The 23,930-nt window shown below is 35.3% G+C and overlaps 2 protein-coding genes across 3 annotated transcripts in view; both read left to right on the top strand.

The window, feature by feature from the left end:
- The window catches only part of IPO11 (importin 11), a 73,212-nt gene that overhangs the window by 38,841 nt on the left and 10,441 nt on the right, over positions 1-23,930 (top strand). Inside the window, exons 23-28 of the mRNA XM_027883190.1 lie at positions 935-1,011; positions 4,994-5,073; positions 5,598-5,678; positions 7,989-8,084; positions 9,564-9,677; positions 10,561-10,682. Coding sequence (XP_027738991.1) covers positions 935-1,011; positions 4,994-5,073; positions 5,598-5,678; positions 7,989-8,084; positions 9,564-9,677; positions 10,561-10,682 — 570 coding nt within the window. The remainder of the gene's footprint in view (positions 1-934; positions 1,012-4,993; positions 5,074-5,597; positions 5,679-7,988; positions 8,085-9,563; positions 9,678-10,560; positions 10,683-23,930) is intronic.
- On the top strand, positions 12,347-22,118 carry LRRC70 (leucine rich repeat containing 70). Of its 2 annotated transcripts, none has more exons than XM_027883192.1 (2): positions 12,347-12,465; positions 19,452-22,118. In XM_027883192.1, exon 2 carries the CDS (start codon positions 19,463-19,465, stop codon positions 21,377-21,379), a length of 1,917 nt encoding a protein of 638 aa, XP_027738993.1. In that variant the 5' UTR covers positions 12,347-12,465; positions 19,452-19,462; the 3' UTR covers positions 21,380-22,118. The 2 variants fall into 2 exon arrangements, with proteins under 2 accessions (XP_027738993.1, XP_027738992.1); XM_027883191.1 differs by lacking the exon at positions 12,347-12,465 and adding an exon at positions 18,497-18,950.

Genomic DNA, 23,930 nt, shown 5'->3' with positions numbered 1-23,930 from the left:
CAGGAAACTCTTACCTGGACTGAAATCAGCTCCTAATTTTTCCCTAAGAATAGAATACATAGTTTGTCTTAAAATAGTGAAGGATTCCTTTGGTCTGAATTGTAGATGAACATTTGAATTATAAATACTTAAGCTATGGATGATCTGTTCTATGTGCAGCAAAACTGAGATTTATAATGCTGGTGGCAGCAAGTTGAAGTGCAAGAGCTTCTCAAAATTTAGGACAGAGACCTTTTTAGTCTATGATACTTTTGTATTTTCTTAATAATACTGATCTTGAGGTTACTATTCTGATGTTGGTGCAGAAGAATGATATTTTAAGATGTCCTAGAGCATCAGAGGAATTTGGATAGAGCTGGCAGAGGCAGTTGGGAGTCTAATGACTTCTTGAACAAAGAGAAGGAGAACAGCTAAGATATTTTACATAATCACACATGTTATTTTAATACAGTAATCCCACACCTAAGGTCTAGGAACAAACTGGAATTTTTTTCTGTGGCTTTAAATGCAAGTTTAATTTATTACTACCATTTTCAAACCTCAGGAATTTTAAATGGCCACCACAGCTGCTCCTTTGATGTGTAGAGCACTACACGTTGTCCTTGCACTGTAAATATTCCTCTCTACCCACCTTCTCTGAGTTCCCAGGCTGAGTACTTAGACAGTCTTGCTGCTGCATTTCAGACGTTATGTTGTCATTATAAAAAGACAGTAACATGTTTTTCTTTGTTTTCCTACCTTGGCAAGAACCATGCCTGTACCGATGGGTGTGGTGTTAAGAACTATTGCTGTGCTTGAAGTATGCTTCCAGTAATTGTTACACATTGTTGATCATATAGATGGTTACTGGAAGTTAGTGTGTTTACATCTGTCAAAATGATTGCTCAATGTTATTCGTAAATCATCTAAAATATTTTGCCTAATCTATTCTTAGGTTAGTGACACTGGAGAATAGTCCATGTCTTACACCAGAGCTCCTGAGAATATTTCAGAACATGTCTGCCCTCCTTGGTAAGTCTTTTACTAATAAAATTTCATGTTTTTTTCTGCTTGTTGTTCATGCATTAAGTGATGTTGCTGTGGCTGCAAGTACTAAGGGAGAGCTTGCAAAATTGTAATTATCAAAAATGGAGGAACAGGTTTTTATTATCTGACTTAGTCATCTTCTTTGATACTCATTATCTATTTACCCTGTTTCTTTATTTTTAATAAATTAAAGGTACTTGTACCCAAGAGATCAGACAAATTTCAGTTTATAATTTCAGAGGTTATTCTAAGAAGTTCCTGAAATTTAACAACAGATGTGCTGAGTTTTGTTGATACTGATTATATGGAACACTTGGCTGCTCTGCCTACAACCAGAATGCAATTACTAAGCTTTCCATAATTCAGTTAATCACAATGTGAGATATTTTCAAACTACCTTAATGTATCTATAAGCATTTTGGTCAAGCAGCACTGAAACCAAAAACAGTAGTTTTACCTGAGTTGTTGACAAACTATAAACTTAGTAAGGAGAATTAGGACTCCATGCTTAGGAAATACTGATATTTCAGGTGCTTTCGCTTCATAGTTAAAGGGAGTATAAAACTTTTTTGGTTTAATTTTGTTATGTTAATATGATTTTTTATTAATCTTTAGCTGTGCTTTTGTAGGTTGTGTAGCTAATATAGCAGGTGGGTTAATTTTTTTAGAGCAATGTGTTCATAAAATTACGGAAGTTATCTTTTTACTTGATAGGTGTTTTCAGCACTTATACTTTATTCTGACTAAAAGTCAATAGATCGTTGTAGGTAGGTGTAAGATGACATCTTCTGTTATTTCTCTTTGTATACAAGATCTCTAATGATAAAACTGCTCTATTTAGTAGTGGTTTTAGTATTTAACTCCAGAGCTACCTCTTAGGTTCTGTAGCGGTGATACTTTCCGGGATAGAGATAAGTAGGAATCTTCTTACAAAAGGTGGAGGTATTTGGGAATATTCTATGCTTGTAATGATTTCCTTTTTTCATCAGGAGTGGGGGTAAGTGGCAAAACCACAGCAGCTGATGTGTAATTATAGAAAGATTTCTATGGATTTCATCCTATAGACTTCTGGTGCTAATTTACTTCCTGAGCATTTTTCTTAGGAACTTGTTTTCTGAGTGTCAAGTTTGTCAAAAATTTTGATTGCTGTAAGCCAAAATGATGCACATTTTGCCAGAAATTGGAAACCATTCTGGTATGCTCTTTGCCTGCAAATTCTATGTGTTTACTTCAGGAGAATCTGACTGGACAGTTTTGACAGGACACAGCCATAGTATCGTGATGCTTAAATAGAGCTGGAGGTTTGGATTAGTACTAACCTAATTTTAAAACATGGTGGTTACAAAAACAGTACGATACTGCCATCCAGTACGCTACAAGCAGCTACTTTATTCATTCATTACACTTGAAAACGAGGTTCTTTACTTATACCAAGTGCAATAGCACAGTTAAAAGTGCAGCATCTTGCAAAAGAAAATGTATTGATCAGTGACGGTCAACTGTGCTAGTTAATTAAGTAAGTGTTCAGTCTTAGTTCTGACAGGTAAGGTGAAGGGAATTTCTGAATCGATAACTGCCTTGCTTATGTCTGGGGCAGGGTCAAGCACTAGCAAGGTGCTGCATAAAATGATTTTCTTGAAATTGCAGTGTAAGAAATATGAACCTCCTGACCTTTAGTTTTTGAAACTTTTTACTGAATAAAATACCTAACATAAAGGTAATGTAACAATTTTTCTGGTGTGTTTAACTGCTACGTCAGCGTGTAAGTAATTTAGGTGTCAAATGTCAACATGGTTGAACTAGAAAAATCTGGAAGTCAGGGAGAGAAGTAGTTCATACGTGAGATTTTTGAACTGAAAGGGGAAAAATACAGAAATGTTTCTAATTTTACTTTTTTAACTAGTGTGAAAATAATATGTAGTTGTTCCTTTCCAGATATAATTTTCCTTCTGAAAAGAGCTTTTCATACCCATTTTGGCATACTACTGCTGTTGGAACTAGGTGTCAGAGGAGTTATACAAGTCAGTTAGATTTGCCTTCAGGAGTAGAATGTTGCATTTCCATGAAGGCTTGATTTCACTTAACCTTCAAAGATTATGGTGCTATCACTGATGTACTAGGATAATTCACAGCATAATTGTCATATTTGGTTTTCATATCAGCAGTACTGCTACTGTTTAAATTCTGTTGAAATATAATTGCCCTGAAGAGGGGTTGCAGAGGCTTTTTAATCCATGTTTGCAATGTATGCAATGTGGAATGGAGAAATACATTAATTCTCTGAGTATAGGTGTATTTCTGCACTGAGGATGCTTAAAATGACCACTGAATCTGATACAATTTCAGGTTGAAAATATGGTCAAAGTCTAGACATACTTGTTTCAAGAAGCATCGGGTTTAATGTGCCTGGGCTGTGTTTGTAAAGGTCATGGCAAAAAGCCAATTACTGGACTTGGACTAAGTCCTCTGATGCCTAACAAAACCCAAAGGACCACATTAGTTAAGAAAAATACATGTTTAATTCAGGAGAACCTGGTAAGAGAATTGATGCAAGATTAGCTTTTAAATATAATCAGTCGAACATGGTACCTTTCTGGAAAAATGCTTTTACTAAACATTGACCTTTATGTACAGATGAGTGCCTGAAATTCTGTCATTTCCATTCCATCTGTCTTACCTGTTTTTGCCTTCTGACCTGAAATATAATTTTTGCTATACATACTTTCTGTCTTTGTATCAATTTTCACAGAATCACAGAATGGAAAGTTATGGAAAACTTAGAAGCACTTCATGCTTATGTGACCATTTACTTAAAATTTGAATATTTGGATCAGTGTCTGAAAGTTTAAATATGGTTGTATCCAGTAAGAAAAAAACTACAAATATGTAAATGCTAGTAATTTGATACTAAAGCTAATTCGTAGATGTATTGGAATCTTTTGATGACGATATTGGATGGATAGATGAAAAATAAAAAGCTTTTCAAGTCAAGATATGTAGATATTCAAAATAAGTGATAACAAGACATGACCTATCCATGCACTGACATATGAAAGTAGTCACAAATGCAAAGCTGTCCCATGGCCATGACAAACAGAGGAACGTTAATGTTCTATTTAATGGGTGGGGAAAAAAGAGAAACTGCTGAAACTCCCTGGAACTTTACAGATGGTTTTAACACAATTTAGCAAGGCCTTTGAGGCTTTTTTGGTCTTTTTGTCTTGTTTTTAGATAGTGATGGCTATGGACTTTCTGCACTGATATCAACATCCATGTGACACTTTAAAACCTTTTGTTTTGCCATGAGTTCTGCTTATAGATGTTCTGGCATGAATTTTTTTTTTTCTGAAAACAGTCATAAAGATAGGGCCTGAAGACATGCCTTTTTTCTCTCTTCAAACTGCTGCTCTGTATCTTCTCCTCTGCATATCTATCTCTTAAACGGGTATGCTTACGGAAGGGTGTGCTTTACACTCAAGGAGTGCCCTAAAGGTCAGTGGGTTTCATCTCAATACCATTTGACATGGCATCTGGCTCAGAACAGCAGAACTGCAACCTTTATTTCATTTTTTCTGCTCAGCATTTACTGAGTCAAATATGAGAGAGATTATTTGTCAGTAACTGTAGGTCTCTTTAAGTATGTGTTTCATTTGTTCTCTCTTTAATATCTTAGCCCACTATCATGTCCAAAACTTGACCTTTTCTTTATAATTTTTTTTATTAACAGTGGCTTTTGAGGTCGCAGGATTTCTTGTGCTTCCATTTGAGTACATGAGAGCTATTGTCATCCCACTTCTGTATTGTCTGTGGTAGGGAGAGAGAACCTGATTGGTAATAGATCTAAGATAACTTTTTTCTACTTGTTGGTCTGGCACTGTAAGCTGTGAGAAGAAAGAGACTTTTAGAAGCAAATCATTTTGGTTGTGCTTCAGTTTGGTGATCAGGTTGTGATTTGTGATTTTTCCAGAGCTGAGTTCAGAAAACCTCAAAAATTGCTTTAAGATCATCAATGCTTATATTTTCTTATCATCATCTGAATTTTTACAGGTATGTTATCATTATATAAAAATTTATATTATCTCCTCAGTTCCCTACTGACAAACTGTTTCTTCTCTCATCTTGGAAAATATACACATATTTATACTCTTACTCGTGTATACAAACACATTATTGTTCTGTTGTTAGGTCTGTGTGATGCATGGTGGACACCCAATCAAATCAAATTTGAGGAAGATGATTATTTAGAATTAATGCTTTATGGATTGATTCAGTACTTTGGTATCTGAAAAGTGGGGTAGTAATAGTTACTGTAATTCTACTAGATTAAAATTATGATCATAAATTCTAAAAAGAGTTGAACTAGAAATATTATGCCTTGTTCTCATACTTTCTTCATTAGAAAATCCTTTGCAATTTTAAAAATCCTGCAGTGTTAAAAAACCAACAAAATACTTAGATTAGATTTTAGTTAGTTCAGGAACGGTGAGCATTTTAGCAGATAGGATCTTTGAAGAGAAGCTGGGTCTTCATAAAACATGTTTGCAAATACCTTCTTCTTCATTTTATTTCAGATGTATGCTACTGACTTATGCCGGTCATTTTGTGAACTTTTGAAGGACCTAACTACTGAAGGTCAAGTTCAAGTTTTAAAGGTGGAGTATAATAAAAATAATACCCAGATACTCAACTTTGTACATGTAATGTTTTCAGATAGGATGAATGTAGAATATGTAGAAGGAAACAACATATTTAGCAAACTTTGACAATGGAGTCATTGGGGGTTTAAATTACTTATTTAAAGTCTGTGCATGTGTATAAAGACCTAATAGCTCTTAGAGCAAGCTTTCCCAGTCTATATTGAATGCTATATGTATGTAATCTCGGTAACATTCCTTTGTATAGAACACTTGCATATGTACCATGACATAGTGTTCAGTCTTTGCCTTTGGCATAAGGAGCTATAGTAATGGCCAGGATGGAGTTGTTAGAGGTTTTTCAAAGTACTAAAAAACCCTTATATTCACACAAACTTCAGATGGTATTATGAAAGAGATGTGAAATTCATGAACTTTACAAATATTAAGAATGATACTTTGAATGTGTCTTTTGACAAATTTCAGGAAGTAAATTTGGAATATACAGTGAAAGATAGTTGATTAGTAGCAGTAGTGTATTACTACTTATGTTTCCAGTGGGTGCGTAACAGGGGTCTCTGCGTTGCTTATAAAAACTTGGACTAAAATTTAGTTAATTGTAAATGCAATGGAGGGAATAAATTGGATCCCATCTGCCTCTTCGACAGGTCATACAACTACTTGCAGGATCATAGGACAGAAAATAACAGAAATTGATAGAATTCCCTGTTTGTATTTCCTCCTGTCAGGAGCTTAAAGGACTCTAGTTCTGAAATTTAAAATGTCAAGTTCAGTCTATTAGTAATATTTAGAGTCTATAGTTGGACAAAGTGTTTTATGCAGGAGGTTTTAATCAGATCTCTAAAATGGAATGATGCTGCTAATATGGAATCATTTATTCACTTGAGTCCCAGAGTGGCCTTGCATTATCTGCAAGGTTTGTGTAGTACACTTTGAACATGTTCCTACTATGCCCTGTTGATTCCAGAGGGATAACTGAGCTACAGTTCTTGCAAATATTTTTACAAAAAGCAAAATATTTTGTCAGGCTTCACTATGCTGACTTGTTAAATAAAAAAATCTCCAAGATAAATATTGAGAACAGAAACACCCGGGGCTGTTATCTGAAACAGTTTCCTACAAGCAGCTTTGGCTGGATTGAAAATAGACATTAGAAATATAAATTAATAAGGTTAAAAAATACTAATTTGGACGAATAAGACAGTTTACTGCAAAATTACTGAGGCTTGATGTGACTTGGTTTTCTAATTATCTGAGATGGGCAATATAAAGTTTGAAAAGACTGTGCAAGGAACAAATGAGTTAGCCAAAACTTCCAGTACCCAGAAAGATGAGTGAGGGAAAAGTTATGTTTCCCTTTGTATATAATATACCTCTTTTATACTTCTGTATATTAAAGGTGTACAAAATTGAGAGGCATTGAAAAGATCAGACGCTTAGTATCTCTCTTAAGGCAAGAAATAGAGGGTGTTAAATGAAGCTAGTAGGAACAAAGTTCAAAAAGCAAAAAAAATATTTAAGGGGGATTGGACAAGAGCACGGAAGAGTTGTTCCTTGTTTAAGTTCCTCTGAGATGGAAGTAAGTGGAGACTAAGAATGTGTGAGGGAGGTACCTTTATTGTACCTTTATATCCTTTATACACATCAGTGTGTGTATGTATGTGTGTGGTCTCTGTCTTTATTACAAGTGGGGGTGAGCAGCTATCAGCCCCTTATTCTCACAGCTTCTTTCTGTCTTCATCTTACTGCCCAAACATCTGGGCAAAAGAAAAACTGAAGAACACAAGATTAAAAATAACTTTAAGGAACAGCTCAGTGGGGGGTGGAAGTCAGAATACCCAGGGTACCTAGAATAGCACCTCTGAGAGCATACCTGCAAAGAGATGGTAGGTCCTCATCAATGGTTCTTCAAAAAAGTAAGAAGACAGATGTATGGAAATAAGCCTTGGACTCCTGGGACTTTGCCCTGCCAATCCACCTCAATCTGCTGCTTTTCCTGGAACCTTGACAAGGTCCTTCCTTCCAGACTGCCTCATCAGCTTTGCCAGAGCCATGGGGAGGCTCATTAAATGCTTGGAAGGGTGGATTTCATTGGCATGTCATTTTTCATCAGGTCCATGTATGCAAATCAGGTTTGCAGAGTACTTTACTAGAATATACTTTCAGCAGTCCTGGGGTTTGCTGGTACTTAATGACAAACATCCTGCAAGCACTTTATATATGTACGCTAGTATACGTGGTTCTAAAACTTCAGTCAAGATTTATAAATGTACTTTACTAATTGTCTAATTTGTTTTTGTTCTTAAGGTTGTAGAAAATGTCCTAAAAGTAAACCCTGTATTGGGTCCCCAAATGTTTCAACCCCTTCTGCCATCAGTATTCAGGGGGATTATAGATGGGGAGGTAAGAATTACTTTAACTACTATTTACGTTTTCTTTTCAAACATGGAAGGCCATTATCTGGGCCAGTTTTTTCATATTGATATTGTGTTTTCTCTTGTTTAAACAGCAGTTGATAGATTTTTGACAGCTATTTTAAAAGCCTGTAAAAGTAACATAGTAGCACAGGATGTAAACCAACATATCCATCATTTGTTTTGTCATGTAGTGTTTGTTTTAATAAAATAGAACAAATTTTATTCTGCTGTTCTACTGTTCCTTCACTATTAACACTTACAAGCTGCTGTAACTCTATGCCTACTTAAATCCTTTGTAGGTGTTGGAGTTTTTTTGTTTGGGGTATTTTAAAGACACACACTACTCCTTTTTAAATGTGCCTGTACCAGAGAAAAACAAACTGGACAAAGAGAGGATTGAATTGACCTTCTTTTTCAATTGACATATCTAATATGAAGAGGTGAAGAATGTGAGAATACTTTGTGTGAGACAGAAGATTTTTTTAAGATTTTGTTGGCTTAGGTGTCTTCTCCCTTTTCTCTCTTTTCTTCAACAAACTGCCATGGTGGATGAAAAGGAGAAAAATCCAGTATATTTTAACTGTTGTTGAATTTTGCAGTACTAGCAGGAGAAAAATGAAAGCATTTAAACCAGCAGAATCAGTGGGTGGAATTCTTCATACTTTTTGACTTTTTTAATCAAAACCTTTGCTTTTTTCCAGAATTGAAGACTTTCAAGTATCAATATTTGGCTCCCATTATTATTGAGTTAAATAAGATTTCCAGATTTAAGCCAATTAATACTACATAGCAATGTACTTTTTGCTGTACAGAGCACAAAGATAGAGAGTGGATTATTAAAATGTCTTCTGATTTAAAAGCAATGAATTCATTCTACCCCATTGAAAGTATATTAATCTGGCGTAGCTATTATATTGTTACAATTATGTAACAATGCAATTATATTGTTATAGGCTGAATTTACTACAAAACTCTGTAGCTGCTTTTAAAAGTAATAACAAAAGGTAATTAATGAACTTAATTAATTTACCCAGCTAGTTTTGAAACACCTGCAAATTATTGGCAAACGTATCATAGCTTCTCTCTGAAATAAGTTACAACAACTTTAGAAATATTAAACATTTTCTAATTATACTGTAATTGTAAGCAGTAATTTTTAACCATAATCAATTTCAAAAGTAATTTTTTAGCAGTATAATGTACTGTTTGTTCCTTAAGATACAGGTTTTTAAATTTAAAGTAAAATCTCTTTGCAAGCTGTCTTGGCTGTTAGGAATTGAGAAATCCTGGTAAAGCTTGTTCACCTAATCTTCTGAGAGGCTCTTAAATTACAGTTTATAATTTAAAATGTAGTAACAGGTATAGGGGATGCATGCAAGTATATACCATGTAATGCTGCTTTGTATCAAATATTTTTCTTTTAGATAAACTAAGCACTGTTTGTTTTGGTTTACTTTTGTTTCAGAGATACCCAGTGGTGATGTCTACTTATCTGGGGATCATGGGTAGAGTTCTACTACAAAATGCAAGGTTTTTTTCGTTACTTCTGAGCCAGATGGCATGTGAATTGGGTCAGGAGGTAAAGTTTATTGTCCTTTTGGGGTTTTTGTGTCTTGGTATTTGGGCTGTATTGCATTGGGAAGTCCTGCTTTCTTTTTTTTGATCGGAAGGAACTTTTCCCTCTGCTTTCCATGGTTGTTCCTCCACACTGCACCTCGAAAAGGGGCCCTTGCCCCTTTGCTCCTTCCCCTGAACATCCTGTAACAATTTTTACATATTCCCACGATTACCTTAAAGCATTCCAGACTTATTCATGTAAACCCCATTAGTTTGCATGCCCTTGGAGGGTGAGTTTCTCCTTGTGCTGTCTTGATGGGTCTTGCACCATGGATAATGGTCTAACCATTCTCCTCTGAGTTTTTAGGATGTGAGGTTCAATGTGCTACAGTTTCACTGATGAGGTTACTGAGGTTCTTTTGCTATGAGTGTTCTACTTGTAGCAAAAGTCTTTAAGTGGAATTTTAGTGGTTTTCTTATCCTTGAGTATAACACAGTTTTCAAAAGGTAAAAGCAAGGGTTTTTTTAAATTTATCACCAGTGCAGGTAAAATAGAGTAAGTTCACATGCTTTATATGTATTAGACTGTTAGTGGAAAACTGTTTGAGTAATTCACTACTCTGAATCAGTGCCCTGTCCATGAATTAAATGTATTTCTAACTTGTAGGGTACAATTAATGTATGGAGGATTTAGGACCTGGAAGCACTGTCATAGAAAATTTAAAAAATAACTGTTGCTTGCTATTTCTGTCAGCTGTACATAGCTGTGTGGTGTATTATGTATACATAACTTTGTTCCGAGACTGAACAATGTGTTCAGTTGGTAGAAAAATTAAAAGAAAATATTTTCTAAATAGGCTGACGCACTCCATAAATAAAAAGGAACGTTCTGTTCCCTATTGCAGTTGGACCAAGTTCTTGGTAACATGATTGAAATGTGGGTTGATCGGATGGATAACATCACTCAGCCAGAAAGAAGAAAACTTTCTGCTTTGGCATTGCTTTCTCTTCTGCCATCATTGAATGGGTAAGCAAATATACAATGTGTTAAATAATGCTTCAAAGGCCCTTGAGATAATTTTTAAACTATTTCAAAATTCTGCGGCTATATATTCCAGTATAAGTAGTTTTATTTACTCGTCTTTTCCCAAGAGAAACTTTAAAGGATGGAATTTCCATGCTACATTATGTTACCCTTTTATTTGACTTCATAGCATTATAGTAACCTTTTTTCTATTTCATAGAAAGTGTCCTGTAGTAAAAGGGAGAAACCAGTGCTGCAGATTTTGTCTGTTTTCATATTAACATTAAACTCTCTGCTTCTCTCATCTGTGATTAAGTAGTTGCTTTAGTTGGCATGTTAGTATTTGGGTGTCCCTTACAGAGAACAATAGTCAGTTTTCTTTCCTGTTGTAGGTGATCTGAACTTTCATCCTGCTTTTCCCCTTTTTAATGTTAAATGGAAGTTCTGCTTCCATTCCTTGTTGTGAAAGACTGTGAAACAGTTTTTGCACTGTAGATTTCTCTAGCACGAAGCTTTTACTATTATCATTTCGGTAGTTGTCGTCATTACTGAATATACACACAAAATGAAAGTTTTAATTGGAAATGCTGAATAGTGTTACATTGATTCCTAACTTGTCACTACTAGAATTTGTGTTTAACATGTTTAGGTGAGAGTTCAGTCCATAGTTACCTTTAGATTATTCTTATCTGTTTGACATTCAGGAAGACAAGACTGCATGAGTTTACATTTAGTCTGCTGGATTTCCTCAAGTATTGTCTGTTGAGAATTTAGACGCTGCTCACAAATCCCAAAGCTATGTTAGTATCTGTAAAGCTGTGCAATATGTAGTCTCTACCTAGAAAAAGTCAGGTAACTCTTACATGTAAAACTTAGAGGCTTCATAGCTTTTAATATGCACAGAAACTTCCTTTTTTTGTCCTAGATCACCAGGATAACCATCTAGCTGTAGGTGAATCAAGCAGCTGCTTTATAAGAAAGGGTTTTTTTTTCCCAGTAAATGTAACAGTGTTATGTTGCTTATATTGGAAATGTCTTTAAAGAGGTTTTAGCTAAAATTTAAGGTGCTGAACTACGTCTGTCTTCCTGTGAAGTTCCTTTTAGAGGGAGGAAGGAAAAAAGGAATTTCTTTAGATAACCTTGGTATTTGAACTACCTGCAGCTGCTCCAGATTTCCTGCTGTAAAAGCTAATTATTTCTGGCAGTCTTTAACATAATAAAACCTTCTGCATATGACAGCTTAATTTTTCAGATACTCTAATCGTTTAAGAAAGCTGCTTCTCAAATAAAAAGCCTCACTTTAGTGAATATGTTTATGTCAAAGCTATGAAAATTTCACTTATGCAGTTGATAGACTGCTAAACATACCTTCAGACAATGTATGAAACTGATTCTGTCATTTTTTTCTTGAACAATGTGAGTCACTCCGGTTTTGCCATATCACAGAGATTATATTACACATGCTTGCTGCATTCTACACCTGAAACTTCTGTTAAAAATAAATTTTGTAAAGCAAGCTTCTTGTGTAAGTCCATTTGCAGAGTTGAAGCAAAAATGTTTTAAATATAACACAGTATTTGAACAAAATATTTTGTTTAATATAAATAATGTTAAAAAAACCCAACCTAACCCAGTTTTTTCTATTGGAATGCGTTAGTAACCAGGTACCTGATTAGATACTGCTTTGGATAGCCAAAGTAATTTAAAGATTTCTCAGCTCTGCTGCAGAGGTAGAACAGAATTTTGTCTTCTGAGGATGGCTAATGGACTGTCTTGAAAGGCAAAGGTGAGGGTGAGATTCTTGCCTCATCTTGCTGCTGTTTGATGGTCAGGGTTTGGTACCAGTAGTAACCTCAGATTTTCAAGATTCTGCTGTAAGGGAAACAGGCATCTGCACTGTGTCTAGGACTGTTTGAGGATTTTTTTTCCTTTTGCCAGTTGCTTCCTCTAACTTATAGCTGAAGCATCAGTTTATTTTAGAGAGGAATGGGAGGCAGTAGATAAAGGTACTGGGGGAAAAATGAAGATATCATGCATTCTCATCCTTCCCTCTGAATTGTTTTATGGATAAAATGTTACATAAAGTATTAAACAGTGACCTTTTTTATTCTCCCTCTAAACTCTGTAGGATTACTTAATTGCTTTTACTTACTTCTCTAATTAGTGATCATGTTTATAGTTACACATATGTGGACTTTGAACTTTTTGCATTTTAGGGGAAGATAAAACTTCCATCTTTATTAACTTCAAACCAGTATGACAAATAATTTTCTATTTCAAACACAGCACCTTTGACAGTATCACGAGTGGAGGATTTTAGAGCAGATAAGATGGGATTTGCTGCACAGCAGTTGTTCACAGTGGTTCTCGGGCCATTTAGTTGGACTAAGCAAGTTGATGTCACTAATAAAGTGACAGTTTATTAGCCATACTGTAACTTTCTTGTCTAGGTGATATACAGGCAATTACATGTTTTTGTTATCAACAGGGTTGCATTTTAGTCTGTGTGCATTTTAGTCCTTCCATCTAGCATCCTGTTTATCTTCCTACAGCTGCACATCATGTTACTGTTTAGAAATTCATATTAAAGAAAGAACAATGCTGCTTTCCTGATTAGTTCTTGCAGCACCTTTTCACATAGCAGTAATTTCCTGGTATTACTTGGGGATTTTGCATAAATTAAACATTGTATAATTATCTGCATTTGCTGTCCAAGTCTAGTCAATCAATACTATTAATTTTTGTGTCTGACAGATAAATGCATCAGCATTATCTTCCATGCTTTGTACTCTTGCTGCCTGTTTGTCTTTAACCTACTGTATGTAACAGTAGGGTCCGGTAACAAGATTTAGGCAGCAAGGAATCAGGATGCACTTGTGGAGTTACAGTTTCTCCAAGTTCAGTACCTGAGGGAAGTATGCATAGACATCCGGTAGCTCTAACAGGGAGTGATTTTGTAAAACACGCAACAGCTTGAAGTTTTGTGGAGGAAAATGGTATCTGAGCTACCGTGTGAGATGTGAGGGATGGCAGCAACCAGGGTGAGTAAAATAATCAATGTCATGATTTCCTAGTCTAGTTCAGTCATATTCCAGCTTGTCTACAGTCTGAATGGCTTGTTTGTGAACCTAGAGCTTCAAGAGCACTCTTCAAGATGTAGTTGAGTTTTATTAGATGTTCCTGTGGTCCCTAAAGTAATACCCAGTGAACATAATCAGGAGCAGTAGTCTACGTCTTATTTAGGCCATTGTGGAAAAGGTGTGGGCCCCCACCACTATCTATGTTTCTGCATTTTAACATACACATCTTCAGCATCCTTTGAATTTCCTGAGACCAAACTGGCTAAAATTGTACTATGTCCCTTTCTCGAACTGATATATACATATGGAAGTTGCTTACTGCACTTCTGTCACTTTGTATAATGTCAGCATTACAGTGTTTTGGAATGTCATTCTTTTGTGCTATTGAAAGCTTTTAAGAATTTATTTAGCAAAATAGTTTTCTTTTTTTATCCCTATAGTTGTTCTCTGTGTATTTCAGTAGAACATGAACCATACTGAAAGATGCTTAAGAGTGATAGGAATATTTATTCTCTAATCTGGAAATGGAAAGAGAATATGGGAAAATTATAATGTCAGTGATTAGCAGAGTTTGCCGTGGTTCCTAACTGTAACCACAGGTAGAATTTGACACCATGTTGAAAGCTAACCACTCCTTTTGCAAGTGAGTGTTATTTGTGCTATACCTGTCATTCTTGAATGGGAGACTGCCAAGTTTGCTTTTACTCCAACTCAGTGCTTTCCAAAACAGTCTACTAATTTTGGTCCTTGAGGACAGTCTCATTTTTGGTGGACTTACCACTGTAGAGTAGAATCTATAGTGGTAGGCAGTTGAGGAGACTTTGCTGAACTTGAAATATGAAGTATTTTAATTTCTTGGCTTCATTTTGATTTGTGGTACATGAGTAGTGGCAGTTTTAATTTTGTTCCTTTGAGTCAGATATGCTTATCTATTGTGAGGAAAGGGTTAAGAGGTTTTCCAGGTTTCTCTGCTTGTTTCTAACTGTTGTGTGAATGTCTGCTTTTTCTCACTATGTATCAAGTCTGAAATGTCAGCCAGTATGAGTTCTGCCAGTTAGATAATTGGCATTTTGTGAGTATAACTACTTACAGTATGCAATTATAAATCTTCATTAGGCTATTATAGAAGTTTTGCTTCTGTCATTTGTTAAAGTTACTTAGAAATTTTAATTTTCCTCTCAAGAAGTTGTCTGTATGTAATGTTAGGAAATGACAAGAAAGTGCCTAATAAAATGTCATTTTCTCCTCAGGGTAGTTATGTCCATATTTATAAAGTCAGAATTGCTTACATAACTATTTGTACATCCTCCTTTCTTTATAGAAATGATACTCTGGAGCCATTTTCCTATTTTCCCCTCCATTTTTTTAATCCCTCTAGTCAAAGATGTGCTCACTCACGCCTTTAATGGACTATTAGCATTTAAAGGAGCTCTTCAAATTATGATTTTGCAGTTGTCATCAGTGTTTGGCCTTGGATTTGTTTAGCTTGCCTGACAGGTAACAGTGCAGTCCATTGATAAGAGTGAAAAATGTAGCTTTGGTCTTAGCATGACTGTTGGAATCTGCATAATTCAAAAGGTTACATGGAGTACTACCACTTCCTTAATTGCATGTCCCATTACAGCATTGGCAAAAGGATGTACTCATTAAACTTTTCTTGTTCACAATCTCCATTAATTTTCCTCCTACACCTGATTGTTAGTATGGACTGGTCAGGACATACTATTTTTTCCCCTAAGACCTGTAAGCTTTGATTTCAAGGAAAAATATACTAAGTGACGGCAAGGAACTATGCCACTAAGTGCAGCTGAACTGCTGTAGAGAACAAACTGCAGTCATAAGGGTTTGGTTGTTGCTGATATCTTGTTTTGTTTGTGGCCTATATAAAGAATTTCGGAAACCTTTCCTTAAACTCTTCTAAATATGATTTACCTTAAAATTGACCGTTTTCATTATATAAGACAGCAGTAGTTGATAACATACTGATTAGCTTTTTTCAAACTCTTAGTAATGTGAGCTTTACATATTTGCAAATTGGTTATTAAATAAGTAGTGACGGAATATACCATGTTATTAAAAATGTATAAAAATCACAGGATTGTAGCAAAGTTGAAAAAAAAATAGATTTGCAGCTGGTTTTGTGGCTCAGCTTGTTTTTGAGACATTTTGGTACATCTGTTTATCTTTCTGCCATACACTCTGAAATTTGAGACTTCCATAGAGTAGCCAAGATTTTTGGTGACTTTTTTTAGCAGACCCAGACTATTGTGGTAAGATACCAAAAGTGATTAATACCATAACCCATGTCACTACAGAAACTTCTGCACTTAAGTAGTGTCTTGAAAAATAATGTTTCATATTCATATAATTTAATGAGAAATTAAAAGTTTAATACGGAACATCAGGTTTTGATATTACAAAAAGTGCCTAAGTGTAAAGAATGTTTGTATTTTTAAAGCATAGCTTTTGTATTTTGTGTGTGGGTATTGTCTGTAGTAGTTCTTAGAAGTTTTCTCTTTTTGTTAAATATTTGGAAGCTGTCAGCTGCTAATGCCAAGTATATGCCCATCCTGTTGCCTAAACTAGCAGGCACAGTGTTGCTTTGCAATTGGATTTAGTTTTTAATCAATTTCTAGAAGGTGAATTATATATTCTGTTTGAAATTTGGGGAAGTGCTTTGAGTTCCTTAAGCCTTTTGGTTTGAATTAAATTCATTTTGAATACATCTCTTATTGCTTTGATAGTTTGAACAGAATTTACAAAATATTGCAGTGAATAGTAAAGGCTAAAGTGATAAATATAATGATTATAGTCAGCATCTCACATCTGTGGATTTCATTGATGGCCAATATATTATTAATTTACCTACTGGTTGCTCCATAGAAGACTTTATTTTCTGAATGAAGAAAAAAAAATCATTCCAACAATTTCTCAAATTAGCACTTAGTTTCACAAAAGCTTTCTGTCATATTATTTTACTAGAGTCTAAAGTCAATTAAGAATTATGGAATGGAAACTTGTTTTCTTTTCTTCAAGGAAAAAAATAATTCTGTAGTTTTCAACTAGTAATGAATTTTACTGTTTAAGTACAATTAGAGAAACGCTGATACAAGTTACCTGTGTATCCCAGTCTTTTTTATGGTTTTGCCCAAAATGATGTAATTTATCTGGTCACTACTCTACTCGTTTCTCTAACTTTTCATGCTATCTGAATCCTACAGAGCTTCATCAGTTCCCTTAGTCTTTCAACATATATTAGTTCTGACATTTTACAAAAACTGAGATCTATTAAGATTTGCCTTGCAAAACTTTTTTTTTTTTTTTTGATTTGGCTTACTTTCTCAAGCCTTAAGGGGTTGTTTCACACAGCACATCTTGGAAGAAATATTTTGTTTTTTCCAATATATAAGTATCAGCATAAATAAGCTATAGGTGGTGAAGCCTCCCTACCTGTTTTAGGTAGAAGATAATTTCCTGTTTGAAGTCACTTTTCATTTTTGGTCAATCTGTGACTTTCCCCTCATGTGGCTCTATTTGATTTGGTTAATCTTTTTCAATTGTTCCTGCTATTCTATCCTCCATATCCAGGAGAATTCACCAATTTTCCTGTGAACAGTCAAAACTGTACAGTGTTTTCTCTTTAAGCAGATGACATGCCATTTTATTTTACTTTTCTTTAAGTCAGCAATTATGTTAAATACAGTGAAAAAATTAAAGTGTGAAAAAAATACTTCAATCTAAAGAACATTTCCTTACTTATTTATTGGTCTCAGGAAAAAAGAGCCAAATGCAGATCTAATTCTTTGTTGTAACTGGTACAGGCTTTGTCTAAAATGGCCCATAGACCAATTTTTACTGGTCCTACTGATATCTTAGATTAGATGTTTGGAAGAAAGCTTCTTCAAAAGCACATTCTTGTCTGTTCTGTTTCCTTTTCTCATGTGTGTCATGCATTTCAGGTTGGATTATATAGACAAAGGCATTTGGGTTTTATTTCATCGCTTAGGTGGACTCATTCTTCCTGTGTGAGATCATTGTAGCTGAAGTGACTGTTCTCTTGCTGTTGCGCCTCTTCCTAGGCTATGACTACTAATGGGCTTTGTCCTCTTTGTTTTGTTGAACAGATGGTCTTGTTGCAGTAAAATTGTGGATTTACAGTTATGTTGCTATTTGTAGGCTTAATCTCCCCTTTCCTGCTTTGATGATGTGACTGGACTTCACAAGTGTTTTGACTTTGTGATGGATAAACTGAGGATGTAATCTCCAGTCCTTAGGCAAGGGGGATATTTATGGCCCACATTTGCACTAAGTGTTTATCTGCACAAGGGACACTGCAGGAAACAAAAGCTGTGGACCAAAGGCGTGGTTCTCAGAACTATAGTCCTCTGTGAATAAAATACTTTAAAAAAGGTGACCTCAAATGAGACTTAACAAAGTGCTTGAGTCAAGTCCAAAATACATAGCAGTTTTTAGCACCACATCATGTGGTTCCCATCTCTTAAGATTTCCTGGTTTCCCTGGGATTGCTGGCAGGCTATGCCTTGCCAGAGTATGGGGGGCACTGGGGCTGTTTCATCCGGACTGTCGTCTTCTCTCTGCTGGCTGGGCCACTGAAATGTGTGTGCATATGTGTGGTGGATGTAGTTTGGCTCTGCAGACAGAGAGCGAGCAGTGGAACAGTGTAAGTGTTGTGTTGCTGCTGATTAAAAAAAACAAAACAAAAAAACCCCAGATTCTGGCTAAAAGATAAAGTTACAGGTAATGAAATAATGCCGTTATGAATAGTTATGCTTTATTCTGAAAGTTACACCTACCTAAGATAAAAATCTTTTGAACTTACCTGGGTAAATCAGTAGATTAAAAATTAGTATAAAATAAAAAGCAGCAATTACAGACTAAGATAGTTTTTGGTTTTCTAGAAAAAAAATCACTGAGATTTCCTTTCCAACAATGCTTCTGAAACACAGATAAAATGGCTTCCTGTCCCATGGTTTCCTGTATCCATGACAACCTGACTTCTTTCTTAGTTTCCTGAGCAAACTGCTGCAAATCCTGGGGCAAAACGTGAGGGATCTAGTATGCAGCAATACTGCCTTTATGAAGGTTTCACAGATGAGTATAGTCCATCAGCTTATAACTGCAATAAACTGCAAATGGCAAAATAATGGAAATAATGAACTTCAGATTTGGGGTAAGAAATTGTTTATATTTGTTTTCACTGTAACTGAGCTTTATAAAGGTAAAGTTCAAATTATAAATGAGCTGCCAGTGAAAGGAAACTTGTTTACAGTCAGCATTTCTATTTGAATGCTTTTGAAACATTGCTTAGTTATGTCTAATTATAAAAAGTAGTTAATAAGTAGTATTTTTAATTTAATAGAAGCTGTTACTGCAGCCTCGATGCTTTTATGCTGCAATCAGTTAAATATTTTCTGGCTAGGTTGGCAGTACATTTATTTAATTGTTCATTTACTTTGAATTTTTTTTTTTCAGTTTAGCTCAGACTTAGTAAGGTTAAGTCTTAAACTGCTTGTTTGTCATGAAAGGAGAATGTGTAAAATACCAGTCTTGAGAGCAATGCTAATATATTAAAGACTGTACACACAGATTTAATTACTTAATAATAATTAATATTTATACAGTTAATATATTTGATTTAATAATATTCATATACTTTTTTTATCTCTACTAGCGAAGTCAGAGATGAGTAAGAAGGTCAATGACAGGGATATGTATGTTCTGCAAAGTTCTCCACCCTGCTCAGGACCATTCCTCTATATACTTAATTGGGTTTTTTTGTTGCTGCTTCAGAAGGAGGCTTTTGGCTGTCCATCTGCTTGTCAACTCTGCACAGGGAGACAAGTTAGCTGTCGTAATGCAGGGCTTTCAAGCATCCCTTGGAATTTACCAAAAACGACAATTCTTGTGTACCTCAGTGGAAATAATATATCATGTGTCACTCCAAATGAACTAAGAGGGCTTCAGAAGCTTGCTGCACTCCACATGGATAACTCCAGTATTTTGTACATACACCCAAAAGCTTTTGTGGAACTCCCCAAACTGTGCTACTTGCATCTAAATAACAATGATATTAAACGCCTGGATCCAGGAATCTTTGAAGGCCTTTACAGTCTTCACTGTTTATACCTTCAGAATAATCAAATAGCTTTTCTTCCCAGAGGATTATTTAGTGATCTTCTTTCTGTTAGATATTTATCACTAAAAAGAAATCGTCTCAGTGTCCTTGGAAGTGGGACTTTCTCGGGAATGATAAATCTACAAACCCTAAACCTAGCCAATAATAAGATTTCACGGATATCAGATTCAGCATTTCGTCATCTTGAAAACCTTGCATATTTGTTTCTTGAAGGTAACAGCTTAAAACTTGTGCCATCGAATGCTATTGGAAAGCTCAAAAATCTTGAAAGACTTTCTTTGTCTCACAATCCTATTGGATCAATACAGTCTTTTGCATTTAAAGGACTTAACAAGCTTAAATATCTGTCTTTGAAAAATGTCAGGCTAAAATGTATTGCTGTAAATGGATTTTTTGGATTGAACAACCTTAGCCAGTTGATCTTAAGTTATAATGATTTAGAAAATATAAATTCCAGCACTTTTAGTTTATTAAACAATTTAATGTATCTACAGCTAGACAAAAATAAAATAGCCAGTATTGGTGATGGTACCTTTGAAAAAATGGGACAGTCACTTAAAATACTAAGTTTAGCATTTAATAATATTACAGAGTTACAACCTGAAGTGCTTAAGCCTTTAGTATCTCTAACTCATCTACACGTAAGTTCTAATCCTTGGAACTGCAGCTGCAAAATGCTTGGGTTACTTAATTGGCTGACATTGTCTCCCATTTCTGTAAGAATTCACTGTCAGAATCCCCAGAGTATGCGTGGTAGACACTTGCATTACATTAAGTGGACTCAGTTTTCAAACTGCATTAGCCCTACTGTCAGCCCAGAGACTGCTCGGAGTCTGGGATCTGTTGGTGTCCGTCAGAGCACTACCACGTGGCTGATGGCGTGGCACAAAGGAAACAGGCAGAACCTTGAGCAGTTTGTCAATGCAGAAACGAAATATGTCGCTTTCTGGGAAGGAACTACAACTACATCTGCTACCCCTTTGCCCTATGAAGGCAATGCTGTTGGAATTCTGTCACAGGCAACTACAGTATTATCAACATTACCAGTGCAAATACCAACACAGATTATACCTACTAACAGAACTGTAGAAAAACAAGGTCCAAAAGATGTTGCTCCTGTGTCATTAAAAACATCCCTGAAGTGTGCACAACAGGTTGAAAAGCTGAATCAGGCTTTTGACATTTTACTAGGCTTTTTCATTCTGGCTTGTGCTGTAATCCTGTTCTTAACCTGTAAAATTATTCAGTTTAGGCAGAAACTAAATGTTCTGGAAAACTCAGGGGAAAAGAGAATAGAATATTATGGCTTTTATCAGCCTGGCAGATATAACATAACTGACCCAGTGCAGCCACTAACTCAGAAATCAGTTGGACATTCAGAACTGGATGAAATTAGGCTGCTCAAGCGAACAGCATCAGAAAGTCAGGCACAGGTAATACTGTTCGAACATTCATCATTGTAATTTATCTCAATTTACTTGGTGTTAACTTTACTTTGATATGAAAGGTCAAAAAATCAAGAACTCAATTTTCTAAAAATACCTTAACTGATTAAAAGCAACTGCTTGATATTATTGTGGAAAATGGCACAATTTGCGTTCTGCATCATCTTTTGCTTCCTGAATGTTTTAAAGTTTATTGTTTTATTACATGTCATTTAAATCCTACATGGATAGGTTTATTATCCTCTGTCCCTGTTTGTAGGAATCTTTCACCTATAGGTGAAGTATACAGGCAGTACAAAGTACATTTTTATTTAAATTAATTTGCAATACTTAGTATGTTCCTGTAGAAATTCCATAGTGAACTTGAAGATTGAAGCAAGCAAAACATCAGTTCTTAGCAGGATCACAAAGCTAAAGAGTCTTGGGAATGAGAAAATATACAGTGCTTTATATATATTTACCTTAATGCAGTTTCTACTCTGCCTCCTATTAATAAGCACAGTGGGGAAAAAAAGGGAGTGTACTTACTGCAAGGATGTTGCAACTCTTGAAGAAGAGAAAAATTTAAAACTAGACAAATTTTATTAATATCTGTAACATTTTTACATATAAAGTTGTGTATTCAGTCTGTATAATGAATATATTAAAGTGACTTTTTTATTAGTGTGTATCTGTATCATTTTATTAAATACCATGAACTGGAGTTAAGGGAAACCAAATTTCTGTTGAATTGAAAAATTGACTATGTTTGTTATGTCTAAGGTAATGGAGCTGGTTAATTACTTTCAGTAGAAGGTAATAGAGGCTGGTTAATTACTTTCAATAAAAGATACTTTGTCATCTATGTAGTAGTAGTTTGAGGGGCTTTTGGGCTAGATAAGATGTACAAATTGAAGAAATACTGTGCACTGTAAATACATCATGCTAAATTAATTGCTAACATTTTTAGTTTATTTTTGGAAGTGTCAGGTCAAAATACATGTTCCTAGTGAAGGCTTCATCTTAAAAATATGGATATTTTCCTATTTAGTTTTCACTGATTTTTAACAATTTCTTTCTGTTTCAAATACTGATGTTCTGATATTGTCAGGTTATGTCTATTGTATGGTAGCTTTATTTTCAACTAACGGGACCTACTTTTGTAGATAGTATTTGTCCTCTACAGGACTGTGCCTTACAGACTACAACCATGTGGTTTATAAGTTACACAGTTTACAGTTAGATCACTTTGTTCAAGGAAAAGTGGGGAACAGTGCTTTGGTAGTCTCTCCTCCATGCTGTTGATTTAAATTGTGTGGAGATATGTTACTGTTCCAGGCTTCAACCTGAGATTCTGGCATTCCCCGGATGAGCAAGAACTGCCCTCAGGGTTCTTCTTCTGTCCTGCCTGCTTCCTGCTGGTGTAACTCATGTGCTTGACTGCGTTGTACTGCTTCCTATTATAGTGTTTGTCTCTCTGCAGTTCTTTTCTAGGAATGAAAATATAAAAAGTATATAAACCTTGACTGTACTGAGAAGGGTGCAAATGTGCAAGTGTGCCTTCATTGTTGCTCTTTAAGTATCTCAATTGAATGTAATGAAATACCAGTTTAGTATATTGTAATACTATATTTTACTGTTATTTACTGAGTAATAGATCCAATACTTACAGGGATCACTCAATTCAGCTACTTGAACTGTTTAAGCTATCTTAAACTGTTTTGGGTCGCTTAATTAGAAACTATATTTTAAATAATTTTCTACTTGTAGATCAGATGTTAAGTGTAATGGGCAAACGCTTTTAAGGAGGGAAAACGCTGGCTGTAATTTATGTTTGGTTTGTTTTGTTGGTTGGTTTGTTTGTTTGTTTGTTTTTTTCCAGGGACTAATCCACTGCAGTCCCTTCCTCTTTAATTCATTTTTGTTACATTTGGTCTCTCCCACCTAATTCCTTGCGATAAATATTCATTTTATTTTCATTTAATAACAGCTGTGCAGTTGGTGAGTAGTAGATTCACAGTTGCATAGTAGTAAATTCAACAGTTTTGTGTCCTATATTTCTATTTGCAATTTTACATAGGTGACTTCAGAAATAATGGTCTTAAAATTTGGTGGAAACTAGTTAAGTTTTCCTTCCTAGAAATGCTTCTATGCCTTGGTTACAGAGGAATTTTGGGAGTGGGCAAAGGTTGAGACTGAACATACCTAATTCTCAAGGAAATCTGGCAGGGAGCAGCTCTGTTATTTTAGGCTCTGATTTCCACAGCTGCTCTCTGAATGAGAGGTTCCTTCTGAAGGTGCATCGTTCTCACTGACAAGCTGCTGTAGGAGTTGTTTGCCAGGTGTGAGTCTCACCATCTTTAGCGATGGAGCTTGAAAGGAAATCAGTGCTGTAACAGCTGTTTGTGTGAGCAGGGAATTGGAGCGGTTAGAAGCCAGCCTTTGTAGTGGAGATATCCTCTTATATCCAGCTTGGCAGCACAGGGATAAGACTGACAAGGAACTGGGAAGTTCATTATGCAATTGTGAGGGAAATGCCTTTCTTTTGCAGTTAGTATCTTTCGCAGTGTCCCTGGTTGTGCAGTGGCTA

This window comes from Empidonax traillii, unplaced genomic scaffold (assembly GCF_003031625.1).
Source record: "Empidonax traillii isolate 1590-97213 ecotype Southwest subspecies unplaced genomic scaffold, ASM303162v1 scaffold120:size1031401, whole genome shotgun sequence".
NCBI lineage: Eukaryota > Metazoa > Chordata > Aves > Passeriformes > Tyrannidae > Empidonax > Empidonax traillii.
Note: the sequence above shows the minus strand (reverse complement) of the source record. Positions and strands in the feature narration are given on the sequence as shown.

Excerpts from the sequence above, each read along its gene's own strand:
- LRRC70 (XM_027883191.1), top strand. The coding sequence starts at position 18,857 with ATGAAGGTTTCACAGATGAGTATAGTCCATCAGCTTATAACTGCAATA. Across the intron at positions 18,951-19,451 it reads TAATGAACTTCAGATTTGGG|CGAAGTCAGAGATGAGTAAG; the intron begins GTAAGAAATTGT and ends TATCTCTACTAG.